Source organism: Taeniopygia guttata, chromosome 17 (assembly GCF_048771995.1).
Source record: "Taeniopygia guttata chromosome 17, bTaeGut7.mat, whole genome shotgun sequence".
Taxonomy (NCBI): Eukaryota; Metazoa; Chordata; class Aves; order Passeriformes; family Estrildidae; genus Taeniopygia; species Taeniopygia guttata.
In genome coordinates this window covers 977612-1002316 of record NC_133042.1, presented here as the reverse complement: position 1 = coordinate 1002316, position 24705 = coordinate 977612, and the positions used below count along the sequence as shown (strand labels likewise).

The 24705-nt window shown below is 56.7% G+C and overlaps 1 protein-coding gene and 1 long non-coding RNA gene across 19 annotated transcripts in view; one reads left to right on the top strand and one right to left on the bottom strand.

Moving 5' to 3' along the window:
- Positions 1-5164: 5164 nt before the first annotated feature.
- On the bottom strand, positions 5165-10623 carry LOC121470844 (uncharacterized). The gene is made up of 2 exons (XR_005982030.2): positions 10276-10623; positions 5165-10175 (listed from the first exon to the last, which is right to left on the bottom strand). It is a non-coding gene; the product is annotated as an uncharacterized lncRNA (long non-coding RNA).
- A 1229-nt stretch (positions 10624-11852) lies between these two features.
- Positions 11853-24705, top strand: part of GRIN1 (glutamate ionotropic receptor NMDA type subunit 1) — a 39644-nt gene continuing 26791 nt past the window's right edge. For 17 of the 18 annotated variants that reach the window (XM_030286307.4, XM_030286300.4, XM_030286302.4 and 14 more), the window contains exons 1-3: positions 11853-12304; positions 16369-16503; positions 23597-23773. In XM_030286307.4, coding sequence (XP_030142167.1) covers positions 12047-12304; positions 16369-16503; positions 23597-23773 — 570 coding nt within the window. In that variant the 5' untranslated portion in view covers positions 11853-12046. 18 annotated transcript variants of the gene reach the window in all.

Here is a 24705-nt window from a genome sequence, read left to right as displayed (position 1 = left end):
GGTGCTCACAAGTGTCCCACAGAGGCTGCTGGAGCACAGAAACATCCGAGATGAAAGGCATCACCTCGGTCCAGGCAGGGGCAGAATAATTTCTCACCATTATCTCCAAACCATTACGGTTTTCAGCCCCGGGTTTTGAGCTCCTGGTCCTGTTTTGGCTGCAGGATAAAAGGCACCTTCACAAAAAATGTTTCAAGGTTTAGGATGCTTCCCCTGCTTAGGGAGAGAGACTTCCTAAAGTCTCTCCTAGAGAGAAAAGCATTTAGAGAAATCTCCATTCCTTCCCCAAGCCCGGAGGGGCAGAGGAGAGCCACGGGCTCCTATAGCCCAGGAATCTCTGGCAAGGGGAGCCAGAAGGAGAAGCCCTTTTATCCCTTTGCTCTTGGGCCCCAAGAGCCACTCAGGCTGTAACTCAGCAGCAAATCCCTGCCTCGGGCAGGGCCAGACAGGGGCTGGGAGCCAGAGCACTGATGCTCCTGGGCCAAAAGGAATTTTCTGGGGAGGTGAAGGGAAGCCCCAGCTCCAGACTGGATTGCTTTTCCCATGTCTGGGCCTGATTCCCGGTGCTCCCTGGAGGAGTGTGAGGTTTGCCCCACTGGGATCTGTCCTGCTGGGTTCTGGGACCTGCCTGTTCCAGCCCTCCACCTGAGCTGAGCATGGATCTGATCCAACAGGGACAGGCAGCACCTGGGCCACAGCCCCGGGGCTGCCCAGCTCTGCTGCAGCCAGATCTGCCCTTCCCCAGCGCCGGCCGGGGGCTGGGTACAAATCACAAACGGGGCAGGATTGCTGAGGAATGCGTCTCCAGCTGGTTATTTTCTAGTATCAGTCTCATTATGACAATGGGAGGATTCCAGCAGCTCACATCCCAGGCAGCAGACAAAGAACTTAATGTTACAACTTACTTTAAAAGCTTTTTGACCAGTCACACAAAGCAAAAGCATATTGACAGTAGTTCTGTCTAACCACTATAAGCACAAGTACCTTTGGTTAAAACAATGCTCGCTTATTTCGAATACAATACCTGCTTTTGAGCCTTAAAATACAATGCACAGAGCTCTATTATTAAGCTTAGAACTTCCTAATATCTCACCAGAGATACTTTTCTGCAGCTTAGGGAGTTACTCTACCCAAGCATTAATACACTGACCATTGTTCTATTTGTCCTTACTTTCTACTTGTTGTATAATTTTTCTGCTGACAAATCTTATGGCTGCTGCTTAGCTCTGATCACAGTTCTGCTGTCTCTGAGGCCTGCCTTTTGCAACTTGTCCAAAGCCTTCTGATTTTAAGGAATCCCACAATTGCACATCTGGATGGCTGCCACAGCTGCCCCTGAGGGGCTGTGCCCAGTGCAGAGGAGCTCCTGGGGCTGCTCACAGCTGTGGCCACTGAGGCAAAGCCAGGTCCTCCCTTCCACACTTCAGGGGATGCACACTGGCATTCAGAGCTCTGATTGTTGCAGGGGCTGCTGTCACTTGCAGCACAGACAGTGAGAAATGGGGGACGCCAAACGCTGGGAGTTGAGCTCAGCACACATTTCCAGGCAGCCACCCTGGTGACAAGTGACACCATGTCAGCTCTCCCTCCCAAAACCACTTCCCTTGATTGGAGTGGTCTGGGCCAAGAGAAAGAGCCCCTGGAAACCTTCCCAGCCTTCAGGCCTAGGAAGGATGATTTCAGAAATGAGCTGTTGTACCCCAGTGCCTGGAGATCCCACCTTTCCCAGACTCTGGCCCTGGTGTCCCTCAGCCTTTCTGGAAGGTTCTCCCACATCTGCAGGCAGCAGTGGAGGCACCAGGGTCACCTTCCCCTGCCCCAGGTGACAGGGGCTCACTCTGAAGCATCAGCATTTTCTTCTGTCTCTGACCCACCTCTGCACCTGAGCTGAGTTTCAGGACAAAAGGGGCAAGGCAGGGAAAGTGTTTGTGCATGTGGGAGATGTGGGAGCTGCAGGAGCAGTGGGAACCCAGAGGAGCAGCCCTGGGGAGGTCAGAGCAGAGCCCTGGGAGCCCTGGGGGTCTCAGCCCTGCCAGTTTCAGGTGATTTTACTCCCACCTCTAGAGCTTCTCTTCATAAATGAGCCTGGAGCTCTTCTGCCTTGAAGATTGGAAGCTGTGCCTGTGGCCAAACCCTTCCTGGGCTGCCAAAAAAACCTCAGCCAGGACTCCTGAGTGCTGCTTTTGCCTCCTGCCTTTGCACCCTGGAGCCACCAGAGCCAGAGGAGAGGCTGGTCTTTCCTCTGGCCTGTGCACTCTATGTGATGTCTCTCCACTTGGGGGGACAATATTCTGCCCCAGGATATACTGAGAAATGTTGCAGGTGTGTATCAGAGCACTAACAGTCACGGATTTTTTTCATTTTAATTTTTATTTATAATTTCCCCATTTAATTAGTTTATTTCTTTTATGGAAAACAAGTAGGAATGGCAGTGAGTAAAGCACAGGGGACGTAAAGAGCCCCAGAGCCACCGGGCAGTCCTGGGCACTTGTGGGAGCACAGAGTCTGTGAAGCCCTGCAGGAGGAGCCCTGCAAAGCTCTGAGTGTCTGTCAGTCCGACTGGCACCACAGCAGGGTCTGCACGTGGCCCAGGCCCTCAGGAATTGGGGCTTGGGATGAGATCTGAGCCTTCCTCCCCTCGCTCTGTGGCTGCATCTGCTCACTGTTCCACCAGACAGAAGCACGTTAGGAATAATTAGCATTAATGCTTTTGTAGGCATGATCTGAGGGGATAAAAAAGCAAGGCCCATGGAGAACAATAATAATTTCTATTACATGAGCTGTTCCAGCTGGAAAAAAGTGGATGAGCTTTAAGGTCTAATAGCCCTCCTTCAGAATAATTAGGAATGTAATTGGGAGCAGCAGAAAACCACAGAATCCTAAAATAGTTGGGGTTGGGAAGGAGTTTTAAAGCTCATCTAGTCCAACCCTCTTGCCATGAGCAGGAGCATCTTCAGCTGAATCAGGCTGCTCAGAGCCACGTCCCATCTGAGCTTCAGAGCTGGTCCCTGCAAGGTGGGTGACAGTGACCCCCTCACCTGCAGGGAGGGGACACAAAGGGTGGGGGGATCAGAATGCAGGAGGGGCACGAGCAGAGCAGACCTCAAGTGCTGCCATCCAGGAGGTGACTTCACCCATCCACTGCTGGTCACTGAACCACTGCCTGGCCAGGCTGTGTCTCAGTCAAACACTTTCCTTTTAAGCTCATGTCTGACCCCTTTTCCAAGTTTAGTGGAATTTATGAGTGGGCAGAGCTCAGTCAGGCAGGAGGGAAGACACAAGGACTAACGGGAGCCTGAGGTGTTGCTGCATTAACCCAGCAGCAGCAGCAGCTTCCACGCATGGAGTCCAAAAATTGGTTACCAGAGTCTTTATGAGCACTCACCCTTTCTGTTCTGCCCTTTTCCTGAGGTATCTTCAACATCTTTCTCCTGGGATGTTCAAAATATCTTGCACATCTCTTGTACATTTACAGGGGCAAGCAGGAGGGCCAGGGCACCCTCAGCCTCCCTGGTGGGACCTGCAGGGCTGCATCCCCTGGTGGAGCACACCCCAGGGGCAGGGAGGCATCAGAGGTTACTCAGGGCATGACTGGTGGGGTGTGTGGCCACCTGTGCCTCCCCAGAGCCGGGCTGGGGCAGGGGGCAGGGCTCAGGGAGCCCGTGGTGTGTGCAGGCTGCCCAGCAGCCCCGGGGCGGGCACAGCTGGGTACAACGTGCCAGGACAGGGTGTTGGGGGTGCCCCAGGCTGGTGGTGACAGGAGCACCAGAACAGGAGCACCAGGACCTTGCTGAACAAGGCAGCACCTCCCCAGCCACGCAGGGATGGGGCTCTGCCCTGGGTGCCCCTGCTCTATGGGGAGTGCTGGGCTGAAGCTCGTCCCAGGCAAGTAGGAAAAATCAAGTGCAATGCAGAGATTTCCTTCTCATTCCAAACTTTCCAGGGGTGCTGGGCAATGACCTGCAGGGGACTGTCCCAAGGCAGCTGGGAAACAGGAAAGGAGGAAGCTGGGACATAAATGTTCTGTAAATTCTGTAAACGGAGCACAACAGGGTGTTGGTGAGGTAACTGTGGCTCCTGCAGGTTCTCTCTGTGTCTGTTTCTGAGGCACTGAGAGTCTTTAGAGCAGCACAAGGCAACCTCAGCAGCACAAAGCATCTCTCTGGAGCTGCAATGGTGCCTGTGGTGACAGTGCCCATCGCCCTGCAGCAGGCACAAACCCCCAGCTGCAGAACTGAGCCCTGAGGCTGGCATGCTCCAGGACTAAGACACACAGGAGCTGTGCTCATGGCAGAGAGGAGTCACCTTCATTTCAAAATGTTGAAAACATTTTGAATCTATAGAAAAACAAGTAAAGGAGAAATGTGTTTCACTGGTATTAGAAATCCTTAAAATGTCTGGGATTTTCCAGCACATCTCTGCATTAGATCAGGGCAGGGACTTGACCTGGGGACTGAAATGGGAAGTGAAGAGCAATTCCCAGGATGGCACCAGGAGGATGAAGCCTTGAAGGGCTGGATTGTTAGACACAAAGACCACAGTATGAAAAGGACATTAAGCTAGAGAGAGCATCCAAAGGAGGGCCCTGAGGTGGGGAAGGGGCAGGAAGAGGAGCCTGATGAGGGAGGAGTGGCTGAGGTCACTTGATTTGTTCAGCCAAGGAGAAGGGGAGACTGAGATCAGACCTCACTGGGGTCTTCATCATCCTCACAAGGGACAGGACAGGGGCAGCTCCAGCTCTGCTCTGGGACAGGGATAGGAGCCCAGGGCAGCTCAGGCTGGAGAGCAGGAAAGGTTCTTCCCCCAGAGGTGCTGGCACTGCCCAGGCTGCCCAGGGAATGGGCACGGCCCCGAGGCTGCCAGAGCTCCAGGAGCCTTTGGCCAGCGCTGCCAGGGATGCCCAGGGTGGGATTTTGGGGGTCTGGGCAGGGACAGGGCTGGACTCTCTGCTCCTTGTGGGTCCCTCCCAGCTCAGGGGGTTCTGATTCCCTGGTCCCATGGCACTTTACACCAGGCAGCCCCACCTGTGAGTTTGCCTTTCTAGGAAGCCTCTGTGAGACTGAGCTTTCCACAAGTGCTGACTTGTAAGCACATTGCAGGGACCTTCAGGGAAGGAGATGGGATTAAAGCAGTGCTTTCTCCAAAACCAGTGCTGCCTCATCGGTTTGTTTTTTTTTTTAGGCTGGTTTCATAATAGACCTTGTGTAATCAATCTTTCTTTCTGTCCTCAGCAATGAGATTTTGATCTCCTATCATCAAACATCAATCACACAGGACAGGAGGGCACGGCTCTCTAGGGGCAGGTTTGTCACCATATTCCTGCGTTTTGGGTGGTTTTGAGCCATCACCCACCACTGATCTGCTCTGGTGGTGCTGGAGCCCAGCCAGGCTCCCCACTCCTGGGGTGAGAGCATCCAGTGCAGCACCGAGTCTGGCGCCCAGCTCCTGCCCCTAAAGGCCACATTGTCACACTGGGCCAGCCTGGGTTGGGCTCTCTTGCTCAGCTCCTCCCAAGGCCGTGCACATCTCATTTATCATGGTTGGTGTCTTTGAAAGCCTCAGCAGGGAGATTGAAAAGCCACTCTCAGTTTCCCGTCCTCCTAAGGTCAGGAGCATTCCCGGGAAGCTGCACAGACTGGAGAGCCCCTGGAGCTCCTGAAGCTTTGCAAAGACAGGAGCAGCTCCCAGCAGCAGCATGAGGTGCTGAGCACTGAGATGCCCCAGGCATCCCCCCTGCAAGGGGACAGAGCCACATGCAGCTGGGGCAGGGTGGGGCAGGGCACCAGGGGTGCTCTGGGCACCGTGGTGGCTCCTGCCAGGGCACAGGGGGTTGGGGCACACAGCCAAAGCAGATCTCTGCTGCCTCCTCCCAGGGGTGGGTTTCAGACGTGGGAACTCCTGGGAAGTGATCATCACTCACAGTGATGTGTGTTTCTGCACCATCACTCTGGAAGCTGGGTCCTGTCTCTGCAAGGGTTGAGAGTTCCAGAGCACCTCATTTGTCATTGACTGTCGGGATCTGAGGTATTGATAATTCTGAGATTGTAGAAAGTCTCTGTCTGTCAGCCCCGCTGCCAAAGCAGAAGCCATAATTGGTCTGTGCTGTTTCAAGGTTGTTTATTCTGTTTATCTCTAACATGTTCTGCTGCCCTGCCGCAGCTCTGTCCTGCAGGGCAGCGTGTGGGGCTCTGCCCCCAGTGGGATGGTACAAACATTAAATACCAGAAACTACCTGTGCTGCATTTACAATAACGTGCCAATATCTGTCACCTACGTTGGACAGTGTGTCCCCAGCCTGAACCAACAGAAAAATGCCAACACCACAGTGAAACATGGAGGGCATGAAGAAGGAGAAAAAGGACAAGGCACACCCAATTTCCTCCATCTTGTCCCCTTTGGACCCCTAATCTAGAATCCTAAAATTTTACTTTTGCACCCGTGCCACACTTAATTATTACTCTTATCAAACAGAGCTTGTAATTCATCCTGTAAGATTGAAAACTCTTTTCCATGGACAGAGATCACAGCCAGTGTCTCTGGGGGCTCTGTACAGGGGGGTTCCTGACCCCTGCCAGGGTCCCAGGGCAGCCAGGGCAGCCAGAGGGAAGCCCTGGATTCCCACAATTGACCCCTTTTCCCTTCCCGTTTCAGCCTCACTGCAGCTCCAGGAGGTTGGAAATGCCCAGAGATCTCACTCTCCTCTTGACAGGGCACAGCCGTGGCACCTCCGCCCAACAGTGGTGCCTGTCACCACCTGGGCTCTGCTGGGGCCAGACAGACACCTGGAGAACCTCCTGTGGCCCCTTTCCAAGGAGTTTGGTCCCTCCAGCCCCTCCAAATGGGAGGTTTCTGCTCGAGCAGGTGCTGCAGAGGCACCAGCCACCCCTCCTTGCAGTGGGCAGGATGGAGATCATTGCTGTGTGCCAGGGTTCCCAGGGTGCCTGGGGAGGGAGGGAGGGTGCCATTCCTGGTGCCATTCCTGGTGCCATTCCTGGTGCCAGCCCTGCTGGGGGAAGGCAGGCAGCCCCATCCCTCTGGGGACCTTTCCCAGGGACATCCAGGCTGGGCGTGGTGGGGGCACCAAGGGCTGCAGGGGGCTGATGGTCCCCAGCATGGTGATGATGCTCCATCTCCATCACCTCACCACCCAGCCCAGGCTCCAGCCTCCTCTGAGGTGAGGGAGGGCAGGGAATCCCCAGGCAGTGACCAGACTCTCTGAGGTGCTTTCCAGCCCCTGCTGTGTGACAGTTCCTGGGGACTGGAAGTCCCTGAGGACCAACTGTCCAATCTCCTGGGACACGATGTGCAGGAAGCTGAAGCCCAGCTTCTGGCTGGTTCTCCAGAAGAAAACTGGAATGTTATCAAAATGAAAAATTCCCTACAGTGCATTTCAAACATGCAAACCCTGGTTTTCCCTCAGAAAATGTTCGCAGTTGAACTTCCCACCCCTCCTACTGCACATCTGACTGTGTTTCTTCTGCACATTCAGTTCCCTCTGCTTGCACAGGAGGTGGTTTGGGGTTTCTCACCATCTCTGCCTCCAGCCATGGATGTTCCATGTCCTATCCTCTTACCTCCGCCCCAGTATCCCCCTGCCTGCCCAGGAGCATCTCGGTGCTCCAGACTGACTGCTTGCCTCTCGTTTGAACCCCCCTCCCTGTGTGTGCCCAGCCCCTGGGGGAAGGCAGAGCTCTGCTGGGTGCTGGGGGTGTCTGTGCACACGGCTGGTGCAGGGGGAGAGACCCCTCCATTCTCTCCACCTGCTGGAGGGGATGCTGCAGCTCCTTTCTGTGACAGCAGGGATTCCAGATGTGCCAAACAATCTGCTCAGGAGGGTGGCAAAGGCCCCGGGGGCCTGCAGCTCGTTCCTGTGGGGAGAGCTGGGTAAGGACTACATGGATGCCCAGGGACACCTTGGGCAGGGAGCTGTGCTGCCTGGGACTCCAGCAGCCACTTCTGAACTGCAGAGGAAGCTGGCTCAGTCCCTCTCAGCTGGGAGATCATTCAGGACATGCACAGGGACTTAGGGACTGCAGTCCTTCCTGGATGCTGCCTGGAAAATAATGGGAGACAGGGCTTGAACACACAAAAGCAACCAAGGGGCTGCTCAGACATTCCCACCTTGGTTTCCACCCCATTGCTCCTTGCAGCTCCCCCACCAGAGGAAGCACAGGAACCCTTGGGCACCTTCCCCTGCAGCCTCCAGCCCTGCCTGCGGGTCTGGGTGGCTGATCCGTGACAAGGACGTCCTGCTGTGTCCCAGCTGTCACACAAACCACAGTGCCAGAGCAGTGGCAGTGAGGACACACTGTGCCAGCCTCCAGGAGGGCTGTGAGGAGCTGCTGGGGCTCTGCACCCGCCCTTGTCCCCTGTCCTTGCCTGGAGCTCAGGCTGGGGTGTGGTGCTGTTCTCTGTCCCTGTCCTGGAAGGCAGCATGCTCCAACTGTATCCACTCTCCCCTCTGCTGGAGCAGCTCATGGGGAGCTTTTCCTCCAAATTTTCTGAAGGATAGTTTCTCTGTTTTTCAGCCTCTTTGTAAAGAACTGAGCCCCAGACCTGCAGGCAGCCTTCCTGTGCAGGGTTCCCCAGTGCTTCCTGCAGAGGCTCAAGTCATTGCCAGCTGCTGCTCTGACTCCTCAAGGTGAATCCAAGGACAACAATGCCACCTTTTTGTTTGGAAATTCATGATCTCTGACCCCCAGGTCAGTATTAGGGACCACACAGACCATCAGTGTCTCCACTGGATCTGCAGTCATGTCCAAAGAGCAGGACCAGCAATACTTGCTTCTGTTTTCATGGCTCTACACTGGCTGCCCTAAAATACCTTCCAGTTCTGTGCTTATCAAAGAACCCAAGTGATCTGGCATCATTATTTGCTGTCTCACAGATTTTATCACTTGTGTTTGCTTCCAGAGCAAAGGCAGGAATACTGAAGTGGCAACTGCATTGCAAATCCTTCCATCCCTGTAGGAGCACCCACGTCCCACGGCATCTCCTCAGTACCAGGCCTTGGAGCCTGGCCATGGGCCCATGGGCACTCTGCATGTGCTTTGCTCTGTTTTACACCTCAGATTAACCTTGCAGCTGCACACAGGAAGCATTTCCACAGCCTGTGTTGCAGTTACTCCTCTCAATTCCATTTCAGCTTTCTCAAAAGAAGAATTGTTTGGTAGCTCCACAAAGAGTGGCACAAATTGCATATTCCTAATACTTAATTTTGTCTTCTATGAAATTCCCTATTGCTTTTTCTACCACCAGGACTGATGCCTTACCCCGAGGCAGGGGAAACTTCCAGCTGGGTTCAGTGCTGCTCCTCTGAGGTCTCTGGTTTTACACTGGGTTACTCTGGCCTTGGGAGGAGTTACAGCAATCACTGGCGAGGGGACACCTCACCCACAGCCCTCCCATGCTCGTGTCCAACCCCTGCATCCAGGAGGTGCCGCATGAAGGGCAGGACCACACTGCATTAATTGCTAACAGGCAAAGCAGGTCAGTTCTTGCCCTCAGTCATGGCCAAGGAGGTGGCCATGACATGCCAGGAGGCAGCGACGGGGAAAGCAGAGAGCATCCCTGGCTGCCAGGACCAGCTGGGGGACGTGGCTGTGCTCCCCACGCACAGCTCCTGCCTGGGAAAGCCCTGCAGGCTCCTCTGCCTTCAGAGGATCAAAGAGCCTGAGGACACAGCGAGAGGGAGACTCGTGTGGTGACAACATCTGTGCTGGCTGTGGGGCATTGTCATCCGGGCTGCTCCTGCTGCCAGCACTGCACCGATGGGGGCATGGCCTGAGAGGGAAGCAGGCGTTTTTCTGAGCTCCACAACTGTGCCAGAAACAAGAGCCTCTGGAGATGAAAAATAGAGGCACAGAGGGAAAAGCCTGCCAGCACGGTCGGCTCCATCCTGAGCATGGCCATCCCACACTCCTGGGCAGCACAGGAGGGACTCATTAGCTGCACTCCTTCACCCTGCAGGGAGCTCCAGGTCATGAGAGGGAAAGAGCTCCTGCACTCCAAATAACGTTTCAAAGCCTGCCTTTTTCCTTTGTCTTCTCTGCCAAGCCACCTGCTGTGGCCAGGTCTTCACTTAGTTATTCTACTGCCGTTGCTCCCACCCGGATCCAGGTCTGTACAGCCCACTCCAGAGCAGTTTCTTCCCACACAACCCACTGCAGGTGCACCTGGTAGGCAGAGGAAGGAATGAAGTCAGCTCTGTGCAGACTGAGGTAGGGATGAAACCCTCTTTGCCTTTCACCCTTTGTCCCTTCAAGACAAACCCACCTCGTGTGAATCCAGCGAGGGCCTCGGCTCCATGCGTGGGGGGTGGGAATGACATGGTGACACTGAAAAGGGTTAAGATTTCCTGGAAGCCTTTTCCAAGAGCACAGCAGGGTTGGTGTGGAGCTGCACACCAAGCACTGCGAGAGCTAAGGAGAGGTGAGGCCATTTTCCTTCTCTCACGAAGCACATCATGACCTCCATGGGTTTCATTGCTTCCCCAAGCAGTGGTCTGCAGCTTCCTGAGAGGGTCTCGGGGCTGGAAGAGGCTGCAGAGCCCCCGAGCCCGGCACGCCGAGCCCTGCAGCGTTACACAACGGCCATTTTGCTCCTGCAGCTCCTTCCGAGTGCATGTGGGCAATGTGGGACACAGGCAAAATGGTTTCCATGGCAACTCGCACTTCAGAGATGCCAGCGAGAAAATTTGCGTTGGGGGAAAATATTCTGCTTCAACTCACGTTGCAAAGGAAGGACAGAGGTGGGCTGCAGCAGCACCCCGGAAATGGTGGCGTGAAAATATCCCTGGTGGTTTTGGTTCTGCACTGCTCGCTCTATTCCCTGCCTGGCCTGGCTGTGGGGTTTGTGCCATACAGGGACAACCAACACCCTCTCACTACCTGAAACCCTGTTGTTTTTCTCCAGAAAGGCTGAAGTGGCAGGTCTGGGGAGCAACGTGCTGCTCTGGCCACCTCAGCCCTCTGGCCCTGGAATGGGACAGACACAGTCCAAGAGTGAAACTCAATCTCTTTCTGACATGGAGCTGGACTGCCCTCCAGATGTGGGCCACTGGCTGCTGTGCCTCCATTTCTTAAGGGAGGGTAATGGTAGCCCAACAACAGGTAGATGATGAGAACCCCAAGAAATCTCCTCAGCAGAGAAATCTTCAGGTTATATCCCAGAGTAATTTGGTGAATTTAATGGAGGAAAATGGCTGATTGCCCTGTGAGCTAATGTCTGGAAGAGTGGTGGCTCTGTCTGGAGGGACAGAGTGAAGCCAAGGAACCAGGCTGAGCGTCTATTGAACATCTCTGCCCAGGAGCTGGGCTGGTCAAGGGAGGCTTCCCCAGCACTGGAGCGCACACAGACCATGACAGAGTCCATGCCACACACAGCCGTCCCCGGGCAGAGCTGCGGAAGTGCGCAGAGGTGCTGCATAACCGGGAATATTGATGTGGGGAGCAAACCCATGCACCGTGTTTTATCCCCAATCCCTGGTTTAGTGCATGCCTGGTGTGTCCGTGCCTTCAGGGCACCGGGAATGCCCAGATCCCGAAAGGGCGGAGCGGGACCCCCAGAGCCCAGCCCCGCACCAGCTGTGCCCCTCCCGCACCAGCGGCTCTCGCAGGAGGTGCGGGACTCACCCGCACGGCGGCACGGGCACAGCGGGACCCGCGTCCTGCCGGCGGTGCCGCCGAGCCCGCGGCACCTCCAGAACCCCGCAGCACCCCGAAGCACCCCGCGGGAGGGAGGGAGGGAGGCAGGGGGGCTCTGCCGCAGCGGCGGGGCGGGCGGGGGTCCCGGGGGCGGGCGCGGGGCGGGCGCTGCGGCAGCGCGGGGCGGAGCGGCGGCAGCGGCGAGGGCGCTTCAGCACCGGGGAGAGCGCCCGGCAGCCCCGCACCGAGCCCCGAGCCCCGAGCCCCGAGCCCCGAGCGGCGGGCACGGCCCCGGGACCCCCGGCAGCCCGATGGGGCCGCGCTGAGCCTGCGGGCGGCCCGCGGGGCGGGCGGGCGGGCGGGGGGCGCGGGGGGCCCGGCGGGCTCCGGGCCGCCCGTGGATGAGCACCATGCGGCTGCTGCTGCTCGCCCTCCTCTTCTCCTCGTCCTTCGCCCGCGCCGGCTGCGACCCTAAGATCGTCAATATCGGCGCGGTGCTGAGCACCAAGAAGCACGAGCAGATCTTCCGCGAGGCGGTGAACCAGGCCAACAAGCGGCACGGCACCTGGAAGCTTCAGCTCAACGCCACCTCCGTCACCCACAAGCCCAATGCCATCCAGATGGCCCTGTCCGTCTGCGAGGACCTCATCTCCAGCCAGGTACCCCGGCACGGCGACCCCCTCCCCGCCCCGTCTCCGGCGGGACCCGAGCCGCCGCCCCCGCGGCCACCCCGCCCCGGCCCCGCGGTGCCCCTCGGCCGAGCCGCGGCGTGCGGGGTCCTGCCCGGGCCCGGGGCCGCTGCCCGCATTGCAGCCTTTATGTAAGCGCGGCTGGCTGCGCGCTCCGAGCACCCCCGGGCACAGCCGGGCACCCGTGCACAGCCCAGGCACACACGGGCACCCACAGACACCCCCGGGCACAGCCAGGCACACACGGGCACCCACAGACACCCTGGGGAACAGCCGGGCACCCCCGGGCACAGCCCGGGCACACACGGGCACCCACAGACACCCCCGGGCACAGCCGGGCACCCGCACCCTGCCCGGGCACAGCCCCGGCACACACGGGCACCCACAGACACCCTGGGGAACAGCCGGGCACCCACACCCAGCCCGGGCTCACACGGGCACCCACAGACACCCTGGGGAACAGCCGGGCACACACGGGCACCCACAGACACCCTGGGGAACAGCCGGGCACCCGCACCCAGCCCGGGCACATATGGGCTCGCACACACTGCCCAGGGCACGCATGGCCACCTGCAACACCCTCCCGGGTCCCACATGGGCTCACACACATGCCCCGGGTGAATATGGGCACCCCCACAGCCCTGGGGCACATGCAGGCACACACACCCACCCCTCAGGGCACACAGGGATCACACGCACTCTGGGGTGCACACGAGCTCCCACATGCATAGCAGGACACACATGAGATCACACACAAAGCCTGAGCCCAGACACACACACAGCCCCTGGGCACACACAGGTTCACACCCAGCCCCTGGGCACACACAGATTTGCAAACGCAACCCCTGGGCACACACGGATTTGCACACACAGCCCCTGGGCACACACGGGCTCACACACAGCCCTTGGGCACACACAAACTCACACACACAGCCCCTGGGCACACACAGCCCCTGGGCACACACAAACTCACACACAGCCCCTGGACACACACGGGCTCACACACAGCCCCTGGGCACACACAGACTCACACACAGCCCCTGGGCACACACAGACTCACACACAGCCCCTGGGCACACACAGATTTGCACACACAGCCCCTGGGCACACACAAGCTCACACAGAGCCCCTGGGAACACACAGCCCTTGGGCAAACACAGATTTGCACACACAGGCCCCCATGCCTTGAGTTGTGCACATAGATGTGCACCCTACGCTGTGCATGCACAGAAATATCCTTGTACACCTACACCACACACAGGCACAGCGGGCACACACAGAGCTGGGTGTGAGCACACATGGGCATCCCCAAACTGGGGGGACACGTGGGCATGGGGAACAAAGTGTGTGCACACAGACTGTGCACTCACACACATGTGGGAATGCCCACGGGCTGCACTTTGTGTGCACACACACTCCATGTGCACACACACTCCATGTGCACACACACTCACACACACACACTCCATGTGCGCACACACACACACACTCCATGTGCACACACACACACACACTCGATGTCCACACACACACTCCATGTCCACACACACACTCTATGTGCACACACACACTCCATGTCCACACACACACTCTATGTGCACACACACAATCCATGTGCAAACACACAGTCCACACACACACTCTTATGTGCACACACACACTTGATGTGCACACACACACTCCGTGTGCAAACACACACACTCCGTGTGCACACACACACTCCATACACACACACTCCATGCACACACACACACTCCATGTGCACACACACCCTCCATGTGCACACGTGCACTGCTGTGCAAACACGGGCTCGCACACAACACGTATGCACTCATGCCAGCGTGCACAGCTGCTGTGCCACACGGACACACACATCTGCATGCAGGGATCTGGCACACCCACTGCCACACACACACCCGAGACACGGGCACTGATTCCATTCCTTCCCCCTCAGGTTGGGGGTGCAGACACACAGGCACACCCGCACGGACACACGGACACACGGACACATGGACACACAGACACACGGACCTAGGGCACATACGGACACACGGACACACTGACACATGGACACACGGACACACAGACACACAGACACACGGACACACGGACACACGGACACAGACTGTGTGTGCTGTGTATGACCGGGCACATGAGCACAGAATGATCTCCCTCCTGCGGCCAAGGGTGACTCTCAGCGCACCCGAGGGTGCGGCCCGAGCCCTCAGCGCTGGCGGGCGCACCCTGGGGTGCCCCGGGCAGCCTCCCCAGCTGCCCTGCGTATGCCCGGGGCGCAGAGCTCGGTAAGCACCGCCAGGCCCTCAGTCGGGGCTGTCGGGGCAGGCACAGACCCAGTCCGCCCCCAGCACACCCGCACACGCGGAAGGTCCGTGTGGTTTTTTGCATGCCCGGCCCCAGCAGGGAGCACCACCGCCCCAGCGCAGGGAAATGCGGGCACACGGAGCCAGCGGGCCAGGGGGCTGGTGGGGCAGAGCTGACGCCCTCCGAGCTCAGCTGCCCGCGGTGGAGGTGCGGGACAGTGGGGACATCCCTGGGCTGGTGGCCAGGCGGGGCAGGCGGGCTGTCACCGACCCGCGCTGTCCGCTGGCGGCGGGGGATGCTCGGCGGTCCCGCACGGAGCCGGTGTCCGCTCGGCGCTGCCGGCCCGGGGATGCCGTGGCCGTGCCACCCCACGCCCTGTCCCCGCGCCCACGGCCCTGCGGGAGGCGGCGCGGGGGCCGGGGCCGGGCTCGGGGTGCCGGGCTCGGGGTGCCGGGCTCGGGGTGCCGGGCTCGGGGTGCCCGCCCTGTGCCGGGGCTGTCCCGGCCGCTCTGCCCGCTCGGTCCCCGCTCGGTCCCCGCTCGAAGCACAGGAGGGGCTGGCAGCCCGCAGAACGGCTCCTGCCGTGCGCCACGGCACAGCCCGAGCCCCGCACGGCCCCGCCGCTGCCCCCGAGCCTGCTCCTGCCCCAGGGCCCTGCTGGGCGCGGGTCCTCACCCCCTGTGTCAGCACCAGGCACCTCTGCCCAGGGCAGCCCCTCCTCTGCATCCCCAGGACATTCCCAACCTCTTCTCCAGCAATTTCTCCCTACTCCTACGTAGGGCCTCCAGCCCCTGCCCCAGCTCCCTCTGCACCCTCAATTTACTCCCTCCCAAAGCCAAGCAGGATCGCCCCTCTTCCCCCCAGACCCCAGGGCCCTCTCCCAGTCAGGATTCATCCTCCTCTCCAGCCCTGGCAATCTGTCCCTCCCGCTCTGGTGCTGGGCAGACGCTTGGAGAAGGAAGAGTTATTTCCTCCAGACATCAAAGTCCTTGCACTGATTCGATCTAGCTGGAGACCTGTCACCAGCTGGGGACATTCCTTGTGCTGCAAAAGGGCATTGGTGTAATAAAGGATCCCCAGGGAGTACGCAGCTCCTTCTTCTCCTTTTGACACAAAGTAGGATCCTGCTGGAGACCAAAACCCCAGCTCTGCCGTAACAGCAGAATTTTGCCGGGATCCTCCTTCCCCATTTTGGCAGAGGCCGGATCCCTGGCCGAGGGCAGGTCCCGGCTGCTGCCCCCTCTGCCCTTGCCGTGTGCCCAAGGGCAGATGGCTGATTCCACTCCCTGGCTCCCGCTCCCGCTCCCGCCACGCTCCCAGCTGACCACTTTGTTCGTAATAGTCCTCAGAGGGGAATTACAACCGAATATTAAATGTGCGGTTAAAGAAATCGCATTACACAGTGTGACTGGAAGGGAGATGCTTCCCTTTAATCTGTAATCCACGGAAGTTATTAGTTTAGCGAGAGGAGCGGCTGGGCATGGCATTCCATTAGGACACAACCCTGAGCAGAGCCATCACATCCAGCCGTGGCACAGCACCCCTGGCTCCCAGCACATCCCTTGCTTCCCCATTCCCAGCAATTGCGGTGCCATTATCATGTTAACATGGGGCTCTTTAGCATTGCAGAAAAGAAAAGGGGGGAAAAATCACGCTGGATGGCCGTTGCGCTCCCGTGAAATAATGTTTGTGTCGTGTATCCTGTCCTACAGGTCTATGCAATATTAGTTAGTCACCCTCCTGCTCCCAACGATCACCTAACACCAACACCTGTATCATACACAGCTGGCTTCTACAGGATCCCTGTCATTGGTCTGACAACACGCATGTCTATATATTCTGATAAGGTAACTGCTGCACGTTTCTGCTCTGGTACTTCATACATGTGCTGTAAATCAGGAGTGCCCGTCAGGAGGGTTCATGATGTCTGCACTCTCTCTGTGTCTGTCTGTCTCTCTGGCTGTCTCTCCAGCCCAGCCTACAGCTCCCTCTCTCTCTCTCCCCCCCCTGCATTCCAGGGTACATCATTTTTTTGCAGCTGCCAGTGCTGACCTACATTGTGCCAGATGATTTCTGCAGCGCTGCTCTGCCAGGCTGCCGGGCTGGCTGCTCTCCAGCCACGGCAAAGGCACGAGCTGGCTCCTGCCCTGCTCACTGCCCTGCTCACTGCTGGCAGCCAGCGGGTCCTGGGGGCTCGGGGGGCCTGGGAGGGACAGAGGATCCTGTTGGAGCCTGTACATGGGCAGGATCTCTCTGGGGCTGGGAGGCTGTTCGGTTGCTTCACTTCTCTGGGTTTGTGGGATATTGCTAGGGGAGATAACAGAATATCCTGAGGCTTCACATGACATTCAGCCTGGCCAGCACTCAAGACAGAGGTTCAGATTCCAGTGTCTCAGCTATCCCTGTGGGAACTCAGAGATTTCCAGGCTGGATGAGCTCCTGCCATGTGCAGGCGGTGCTTGGGCAATGAGGTGCTGCCCTGGCCCTCAGCTCATGGCCCTTTTGGCAAACCTAAAGCTTTAGGAAAGGCAAAAGGAGGAGCTGAGCAGAGCCAGGCCTTCCAAATGCCACTGCAGGATTTCACTCAGGCACACGAGCTCAGTGGGTGAGATCGAGCCTGCTTCGAAGCACGAATCAGCCTTTGCTTGGAAAATGTGAATATTCACAAATGTAAATGTTCAGTGCAAAAATAGTCACTCCACCTACATGGTAAATAAAGTCAAATTTCAGGAGGAGGAGCAGAAGCTCCCGGAGAGGCAGCAGCAGCACTGCTTGGCTGGAGCAGCAGCAGATTTTGGCATCTCCCACCAGGGCAGCCATGGCAGGGTGCTCAGCCAGCCAGGCCCACGGCAGTGCTGGTGACAGTGGCTGGCAGGGCTGGGGACCTGCACGTCCTGGCAGGGTCCCACCAGGCATGGTTAGATGGAAAGGGATGGCAGCAGAGCTGGCAGAGCAGGCAGCGATGGCTCAGGGCAGATTTGCTTCTTGCTGCTCTGGGGAGGAGTTAGCTCTGACAGGAATGTCACTGAGAGGATCCTTGTCACAGGGCCCAGCATGGCAGTGAGAGGGGACCCTGCAGCTCCTCTCTGCTCCAGCTCTGCAGGCTGTGCCCAGTAAAGCAGCCCTGCCCCCCTGTACTGTCCAGCCTCGCTCACTGCCAGGGGCTGACCCTGTCCTCTCCTTCTGCCAGTCCTTTCCTTTTCAAAAGGTGATTTCTGCAGAGCAGCCCCATAACCCCCACCAGGCTCACTCCAGGGCTGGAGGAGAGACCCACGGCCACAGTGGTGACTCTGTGCCGGCAGGGAGATGCTCTCCATGGAATATTTGGGGTGTTGAGCAGCTTTGGGGCTGTGGGGCACACTTGCCTGGCAGAGGCTGGGCAGGGAGCCCAGGCTGCCCACCCCAATGCCCCTCCTGCCTGGCTGGCATCGTGCTCAGCCTCCTGCCCACCAAGGCTTGGAGCTCTCTGAAGAACAGGGAGCTGCAGGCAGGAGATGGGGCAAAGTCAGGGACTGAGTAGAGGAACAAAGGATGTTTAGACAGTGGAGGGGACAGTATGGAGTGGGGGTCAGAGGGGTGTGGAGCTGTGGGATAGGACAGTGGAAGGTTCTGCACACCTAATGTAGGACAGGCTGGCTCGTGACAGGGATTTTCTGCTCTTCCCTTTTTGGTTTCCAGAGATCAGCTTGCTTTCTTTTTTGTTTTAATTCAGGAAATTATATCTTTCAGTTTAGTTTCTATGGAAACAAGCTTGTAGGATCACTTTTTATGTACGCCCCTAATTGGTTTTGGAGGCATCAGACAATTTTAGCTGAATTTCACAGGGAGCTGAAGCTGGGTTGATTTTGGTCCTCTCAAGGCTACCAGGGGAGGAAAGCTGTGGGCCCCAGCAGGGACAGGTTTGCCCAGAACCTTTTGATGCTCTCAGAGCATGTCCAGTTAAGCACAGTGGTCCATGAGCTGTACCAGCCTTTCAGCAAAGATACCCGAGGGAAGTGAGCTTTATTGTTCCAGGATCCTACCGTTTGTTCTAGAAATAATATTGCAGTTATCAGGCAGAGCACTCTGCCTTGGCCTCCTTGTACACCCCATGAAGTGATGAGCTGTTCCTTCCCTGAGACCCTCACAGCTCCCAGCACAGCACTGCCTGCCAGGAGGGGTCTCTGGGGTCCCATCACCTCTGAGGGAGGTCAGCAGGGACTGGAGGAGGGAAGGAATCTCAAGGTAAAGGCAGCAGAGTGGTTCCCATCACCGTGCTGTCCATGGCTATGGAGAGCTCTCTGGGGAGATCTCATGGGCTGAGCATTGCAAAAATCCCCCTCTGACTTTCCCTCAGTGCTCCTGTTCCCCACAGGCCGCTGGGGGTGTTTATATCTGCTCTGATCTCAGCTGGAACAAATGAGATAGCAATGCCATCCTGGCACCATGAAAAACGTGAGCTGTCCCTGAGTGTGAGGGCAGAGCTGGGGATGCACAGCTCAGGAAGGTCTGAGCTCCTCACCACCACCCGTGGGACCTCTCCTACCTGAGGGCTGGAGGGACACCCTGGGTGCTGAGCCCCTCACCACCCCACAGCACATCATTGCAGCAGAGGAACAGGGAGATAAATTGATAAATTAACAGACCTGCTCTGCTGTTGGAAGAGCTGGAAAATGGAGTTTAGACATGCTGCAACTGGAGAGCTTTCTCAGTTCCAGCACCCTGCCCAGGTTGTTAAGTGAGGTCCGTCTGTCTCTCCAGCCAGGGGATGGATTTCCCTCTGGTTCCTGCTCACAGAGGAACCATTCCAGGCCCTCACAGGCCTTGCTCACTGAAAAGGGTTTGCTCTGTGTTACTGGCAGTCGATGCTCAGCAGCAGCCCTGTCAGCCAGGGTGGGAAGGTGCAGGTGGGGACAAAAGTGGCTCTTGTTGACCAAGGTCAGGGTCAGCGCTCCTTCCCTGGCAGCCACAAGTGATGACTGGACAGACTGCTTTGTGCAGCACAGAGATGTTTGTCCTGGGAGTGGGGGCACAGCCCTCAGCAGGGCAGGAGAGCCCTCAGGAGGGCAGGAAATCACTGAGGAGGGCAGGAGAACCCTCAGAAGGGCAGCCTGGAGTGTGCAAGAGCAGGCCAGGGTAGTGGAGAGACGGCCTGATGGAGCCTGCAGCTGGCAGCAGATCCCCAGAGGCTCTCAGGTTCCAGCTGGGAGCAGGACAGAGCAGCCCCACTGCCCCACCATGGCCCTGCCCCGTCCCTTCCTCTGTGCACTGCAGGGAAAGGCAGACAGTGCACTTTGATCTGAGCTCCCCATCCCTGTGCCCCCAGAACCCCTCCCTGCTCCGTCTGAGCTGTGCCAGAGCTCTCAGCTCCCTCCCACCTCCACTGCTGCCATGTGGGGCAGGCCCCTTCCATGGGAACACTGCCCAACACTCCTTTCTCATGCCCAGCTAATGAATTTTACCAAATTTTCAGTAGCTTTACAGACTGGGATCTCCGACAATCTCTTTGAAATTCCCCAGGGAGCTCAGCTGGGGAGTGCATTGCTAGAAGAGGGGCTGGCATAGGTAATGCAGCAAAGACACATTGCTCCCTTCAGCCTGTAGGAAAAATCCCTCCCCCAGCCATGGGCTCTGAGCTGGGGTGAGCCCCTGGGCAGACAGAAGAGCAGAATTTAACAAACCTCCACTCACTGCCTGCTGGCCCCAGCCATGCCCTTTTCCCTGGGGATAAAACCCCCCTGCCAGGGCAGCCCCAGTGCTGTGCCCCAGCTCAGAGCCTGCTGCAGGCCATGCACAGGACTGCAGCACCAGGCAGCTTCCCTGCAGGGGTGGATGCACTGCTGTGCTCTGCAGGTGCAGGCTCACAGCTGTGTATGCACAGTCTGTGCTTTTACACACACACACACACACACACACACACACACACACACACACAGGATCATCTGCTCAAACAGCTCCTCTTTGTATGCACTGGCATCAGATATTTGCAGTTGTCAAGTCCTGACCCCACACAGAATCATCACAGAATCCCAGGCTGGTTTGGGTTGGAAGGGACCTTAAGCCCATCCAGTGCCACCCCTGCCATGGCAGGGACACCTCCCACTGTCCCAGGCTGCTCCCAGCCCTGTCCAGCCTGGCCTTGGGCACTGCCAGGGATCCAGGGGCACCACAGCTGCTCTGGGCACCTGTGCCAGGGCTGCCCACCTCGCAGGAAATACCCCCAACCTCCCAACCCTGCTCACTCTGGTGGTTTTGGCTCCAGCCCTCGGGGTTCCTGCTGAGCTTGGGCACTGATTTCAGCCCAGCCTGTATTTGCTGCCCTTTTGCAGGGCTAGAATGAAGTGGGGGAGCACAGGGCTGAGCGCTGGGCTGTGGCTGGACTGCAGGGAGCTCTGGGGGTGGTGTGAGCCATTGCCATGGTCCCACTCCAGCCCTGGCGGGCACCAGGCACACTCAGAGCACAGCAAGGGCTGAGGAACCTATAAAACCCCTTCCAAGGGCAGTGTGGATTTGCAGTGAGGAGCAGTTTTTGCTGTGTGCCTGATGCGAGGGGAGGGAGTGATGACAGCCCCGAGTTCAGGTGCCTGGAGCACACCCCTGGGCACAGCTGGTGCAGCTGAGTGAGCCCACGCTCTGCTGGCTGTCCCACAGAGGCTGTGCCAAAAACCACAGGTCTTTTTTAACAGTTATTTGCCAAAAAATGGGCTGCTGAGGGTGCACAAATCCCTGCAGCCTCATGCTCTGCAGTGCAGCCACGTGCCTGTGCCCAGCAGAGCTCTGTGCTGAGTTTCAGGGGGGTGTGACAGGGACCTGTGGGATGTCACTGCATGTGCTGGGATGGGGTATCAGATCACACCCAGCTGGTTTCTCACCTGCCTCTGCACAGCACAGCGTGGCCATCTGAATCTCTGGGGGCCTCTACGCTCATTTTTCTGCCAATCTTTGGCCCTTGCGAAGATGCTCAGGAGTCCCAGGTGCTTCAAAAGCTGTGTTCATCCTGAGAGCTCAGCTCAGCACTTGACATGAATTTTTCTTCATTATTCCATTTGAAAACCACAGTTCAGGGATCCAGGAGCTGAGATACCACCAGAGTCTGTCCCTGACCCTTTTCACACCACCTCAGAAAGCAAATTTCCCTGGACTGTTAAGCCAAGTTGCCCCCCAACAAGTTTGCAGTAATTTTTTCCTCTGAACCCAGTGATATGTATTTACAATACTTAAGAAAGCCATGATTGGTTAAACACCATTTTTGCAAGCTGGTTGGGAAGCTAGAAAGCAATTTGATGCAACATATGGAAATTTCAAAGATTTTTCCATTTCAAAAAGGGATTGAAATAATTTTTATAGATGTTTTAACCTGTGTTTTTCTGATTTCCTTTTTTAATATTGGTTTTTCTGTAATTTTTTCAGCTCTTTTCTCTCTTCTAATTTTTTCCAATTTCCAGTTACACTTTCCCTGGATTTCCTTAAAGCAATTAAAAATGCTCAGGGGTTGAAAATAAAAAATGCTTAGACCCAGATGGTGTGTCCCTGGCCCAGGCTGTGCAGCTGGACCTGGAAATTCCTGGGCATCTCTGCTGACCTCAAAGAGATCTTGAACACTTGTGTTGGTGTGGACACCATGGTTGTCTTTCCATTGTTTGTCCCTATGGGGCTTTTTCCCAGTCCCATGGGTTAGTGCTGGTTTTGTGGGGTGAGCTGCTCTTCCTGTAACTGCAATGTCTGTGTCAGTCATACTCTGAAAGTCTTGTTGGGGCTCTCCTGGTTTGTTTCCTGCTCTGGTTAAACATCCACCCTTCTCCTCAGTGCCTCACGTTCAGGAAATGTCCCCAGGGCTGTGGTGGCTTTGCTGCTCCCCTGCTCCCGGGTGTTGGGCTGGGACAGAGCAGGGACCTGCTGACCCTGTGAGCACAGCAGGGAGTTTGCAGCCTTTTGTACACATTTCATGGTCTGCTTTGACATTATCACTGAGTGTGAGGAAGAGGATTTATCTGGTGTGTCTGTTCCTCCTGTGTGTGTCCATGGGGAACAGGATTCTTTTTCCTTCCCAGTGTGTGTTGCTTTGGCCCATTCGGGGCATTTCTGACCCATTCTGGGACTGGTCTCTGGATGAGCAGGTCTGGACAAGCATCTATGTTTGGTCCAGACAACCATCTCAGCCTTAGAGATAGAAATATTATGGTGCTGTATTTTTGTCCTCTCCAGTTCTGCCTCCTGCCTCCCTCCAGGAGGTAGCTGGGCTGTCAAGTGGGGTCCATGCTGAGCATGAGCACTTTCACTTCCTAATATTTGACTCTAGGGCTTTTTGGACGAGCTGCATTTGTTTGAAAGCTCTCTGTCAGCTCCAGCTTTTGTTCTGATTGCTCCCCTAAGAGCACTGTAGTTAATTAGGCTGGAATTGCTCTTGCACAATCACCCAACCATAACGATGTCTTTAACCAAACCAGAGAGGTTTGCTGGGGCACGATCCAGAGCTGCCTCCCCTGCCTGCTGCTGCAGAACAGGCTGACCTAGAAACAGCCTCGGCCCATGTTATAAAACTGCCTTTCTGAACTTCTGCCGTGGCAAATGACAAACACACAGCTGCCTGTACCTGCCTCTCGCCTTCTGAAGGGAATTCTTTTGCTTTTTGATGTCCATTGTCTGGTAATTATTTAAAAGGTCAAGAGGCAAGGCTATATTTGCACTGAGCACTGCTGGTCATTCATAGCTAGAGAGGCTTTTCTTCTCTGGGCATTTATGGGCCACAAAGCAGAAACCCCTCTTTGCCATGCTCTGGTTTAGCCACAGAGATGTGCAAAGTCATATCCAGGGTTTGCTACCCAGCCAGAAGGAAGGATGCAGGTCCCAGAGGTCAGCTCAAGGTGTACAACCCAAAATGGCTTTGTGATCCCAACCCTGTCCCTGCAAACGTGGCTGGCACGGCCACAGTGTGTGTTGAGCTCTTGTTCTTCCTTGCAGAGCATCCACCTGTCCTTTTTGCGCACGGTCCCACCCTACTCTCACCAGGCCAACGTCTGGTTTGAGATGATGAGAGTCTTCAACTGGAACCACGTCATTCTGATAGTCAGCGACGACCACGAGGGTCGTGCTGCACAAAAGAAGCTGGAGACCCTCCTGGAGGAGAAAGAGTCCAAGGTCAGTTCCTGAACATTGTCTTGTAGCTTTGTTTAAGCAACAACAACGAAACTAGAAGTCTTGGGCTGTTGTATGTATGTAGATTTCTGTATGTAAAACACCTTTTCTTTCCATTGTAACATGGCTAACATGCTTAAAGCATCAACAGTGTCTGACTAGTACCTGACAGAACTTTGTACTTTATTCATTTCACTTGCTTTGCCATGGTCAAAATCTCCTACATGTAAATCGACTACAAAATGAAGGGAAGGATAACCTGGAGCTCTGCAAATGCCTTGCCCGAGTTTCCCACCCAAGGAGAGGACCAGTCGCTCAGTTTAGGGAAGCACCTGCCCCACTGCAGCCACCCCGGGGCCAGGCAGAGCCAGCAGTGCCAACCCCACCCAAAAAGCAGCTCCTGAGTTGGCCATGGGGCTCACTCGGTGCTCAGGAGGGCAGCGGGGCTGTGGTGATCCTCTCGGTAGCGCTGTCAGCCCGTTCCCATCTCCATGAAGCACATGCCAAACGCTGCTTTCCCGACACCCCATGCATGGCAGGCTGGGAGCAGGGAGGGAGGGCAGTGCCCGAGGAGCAGGCACAAGGCACAGACCTGCGGCGTGGAGGGAAAGGTCTGCAGAGAAGGAGGGAAAGAGAAGGAGAGCACAGGGAGCTGCGTGGCTGCAATCTGGAAGGCAAGGAAACACCTTCTGTCCCACGGGGTGGAGTCCCAGCATGTCCTCTCTCTGCCCTTGGGATGGGCTGAGCCTGAGTACATCCAAGTCTCCTGCAGCATCAGGGCAGGCACCCAGTCGGGGATGTTCCCTCCTGGGTCACAGGCAGGGACCCCATCCTGCTCTTTCCAGCCCCACCTGCAGCTGCTAGACCTTTGGCAGTCTCTCAGCTGTTGAGATGTGGCCGTGGACGCTTCTTGTGGTTGGAGCTGGTGGCTCAGC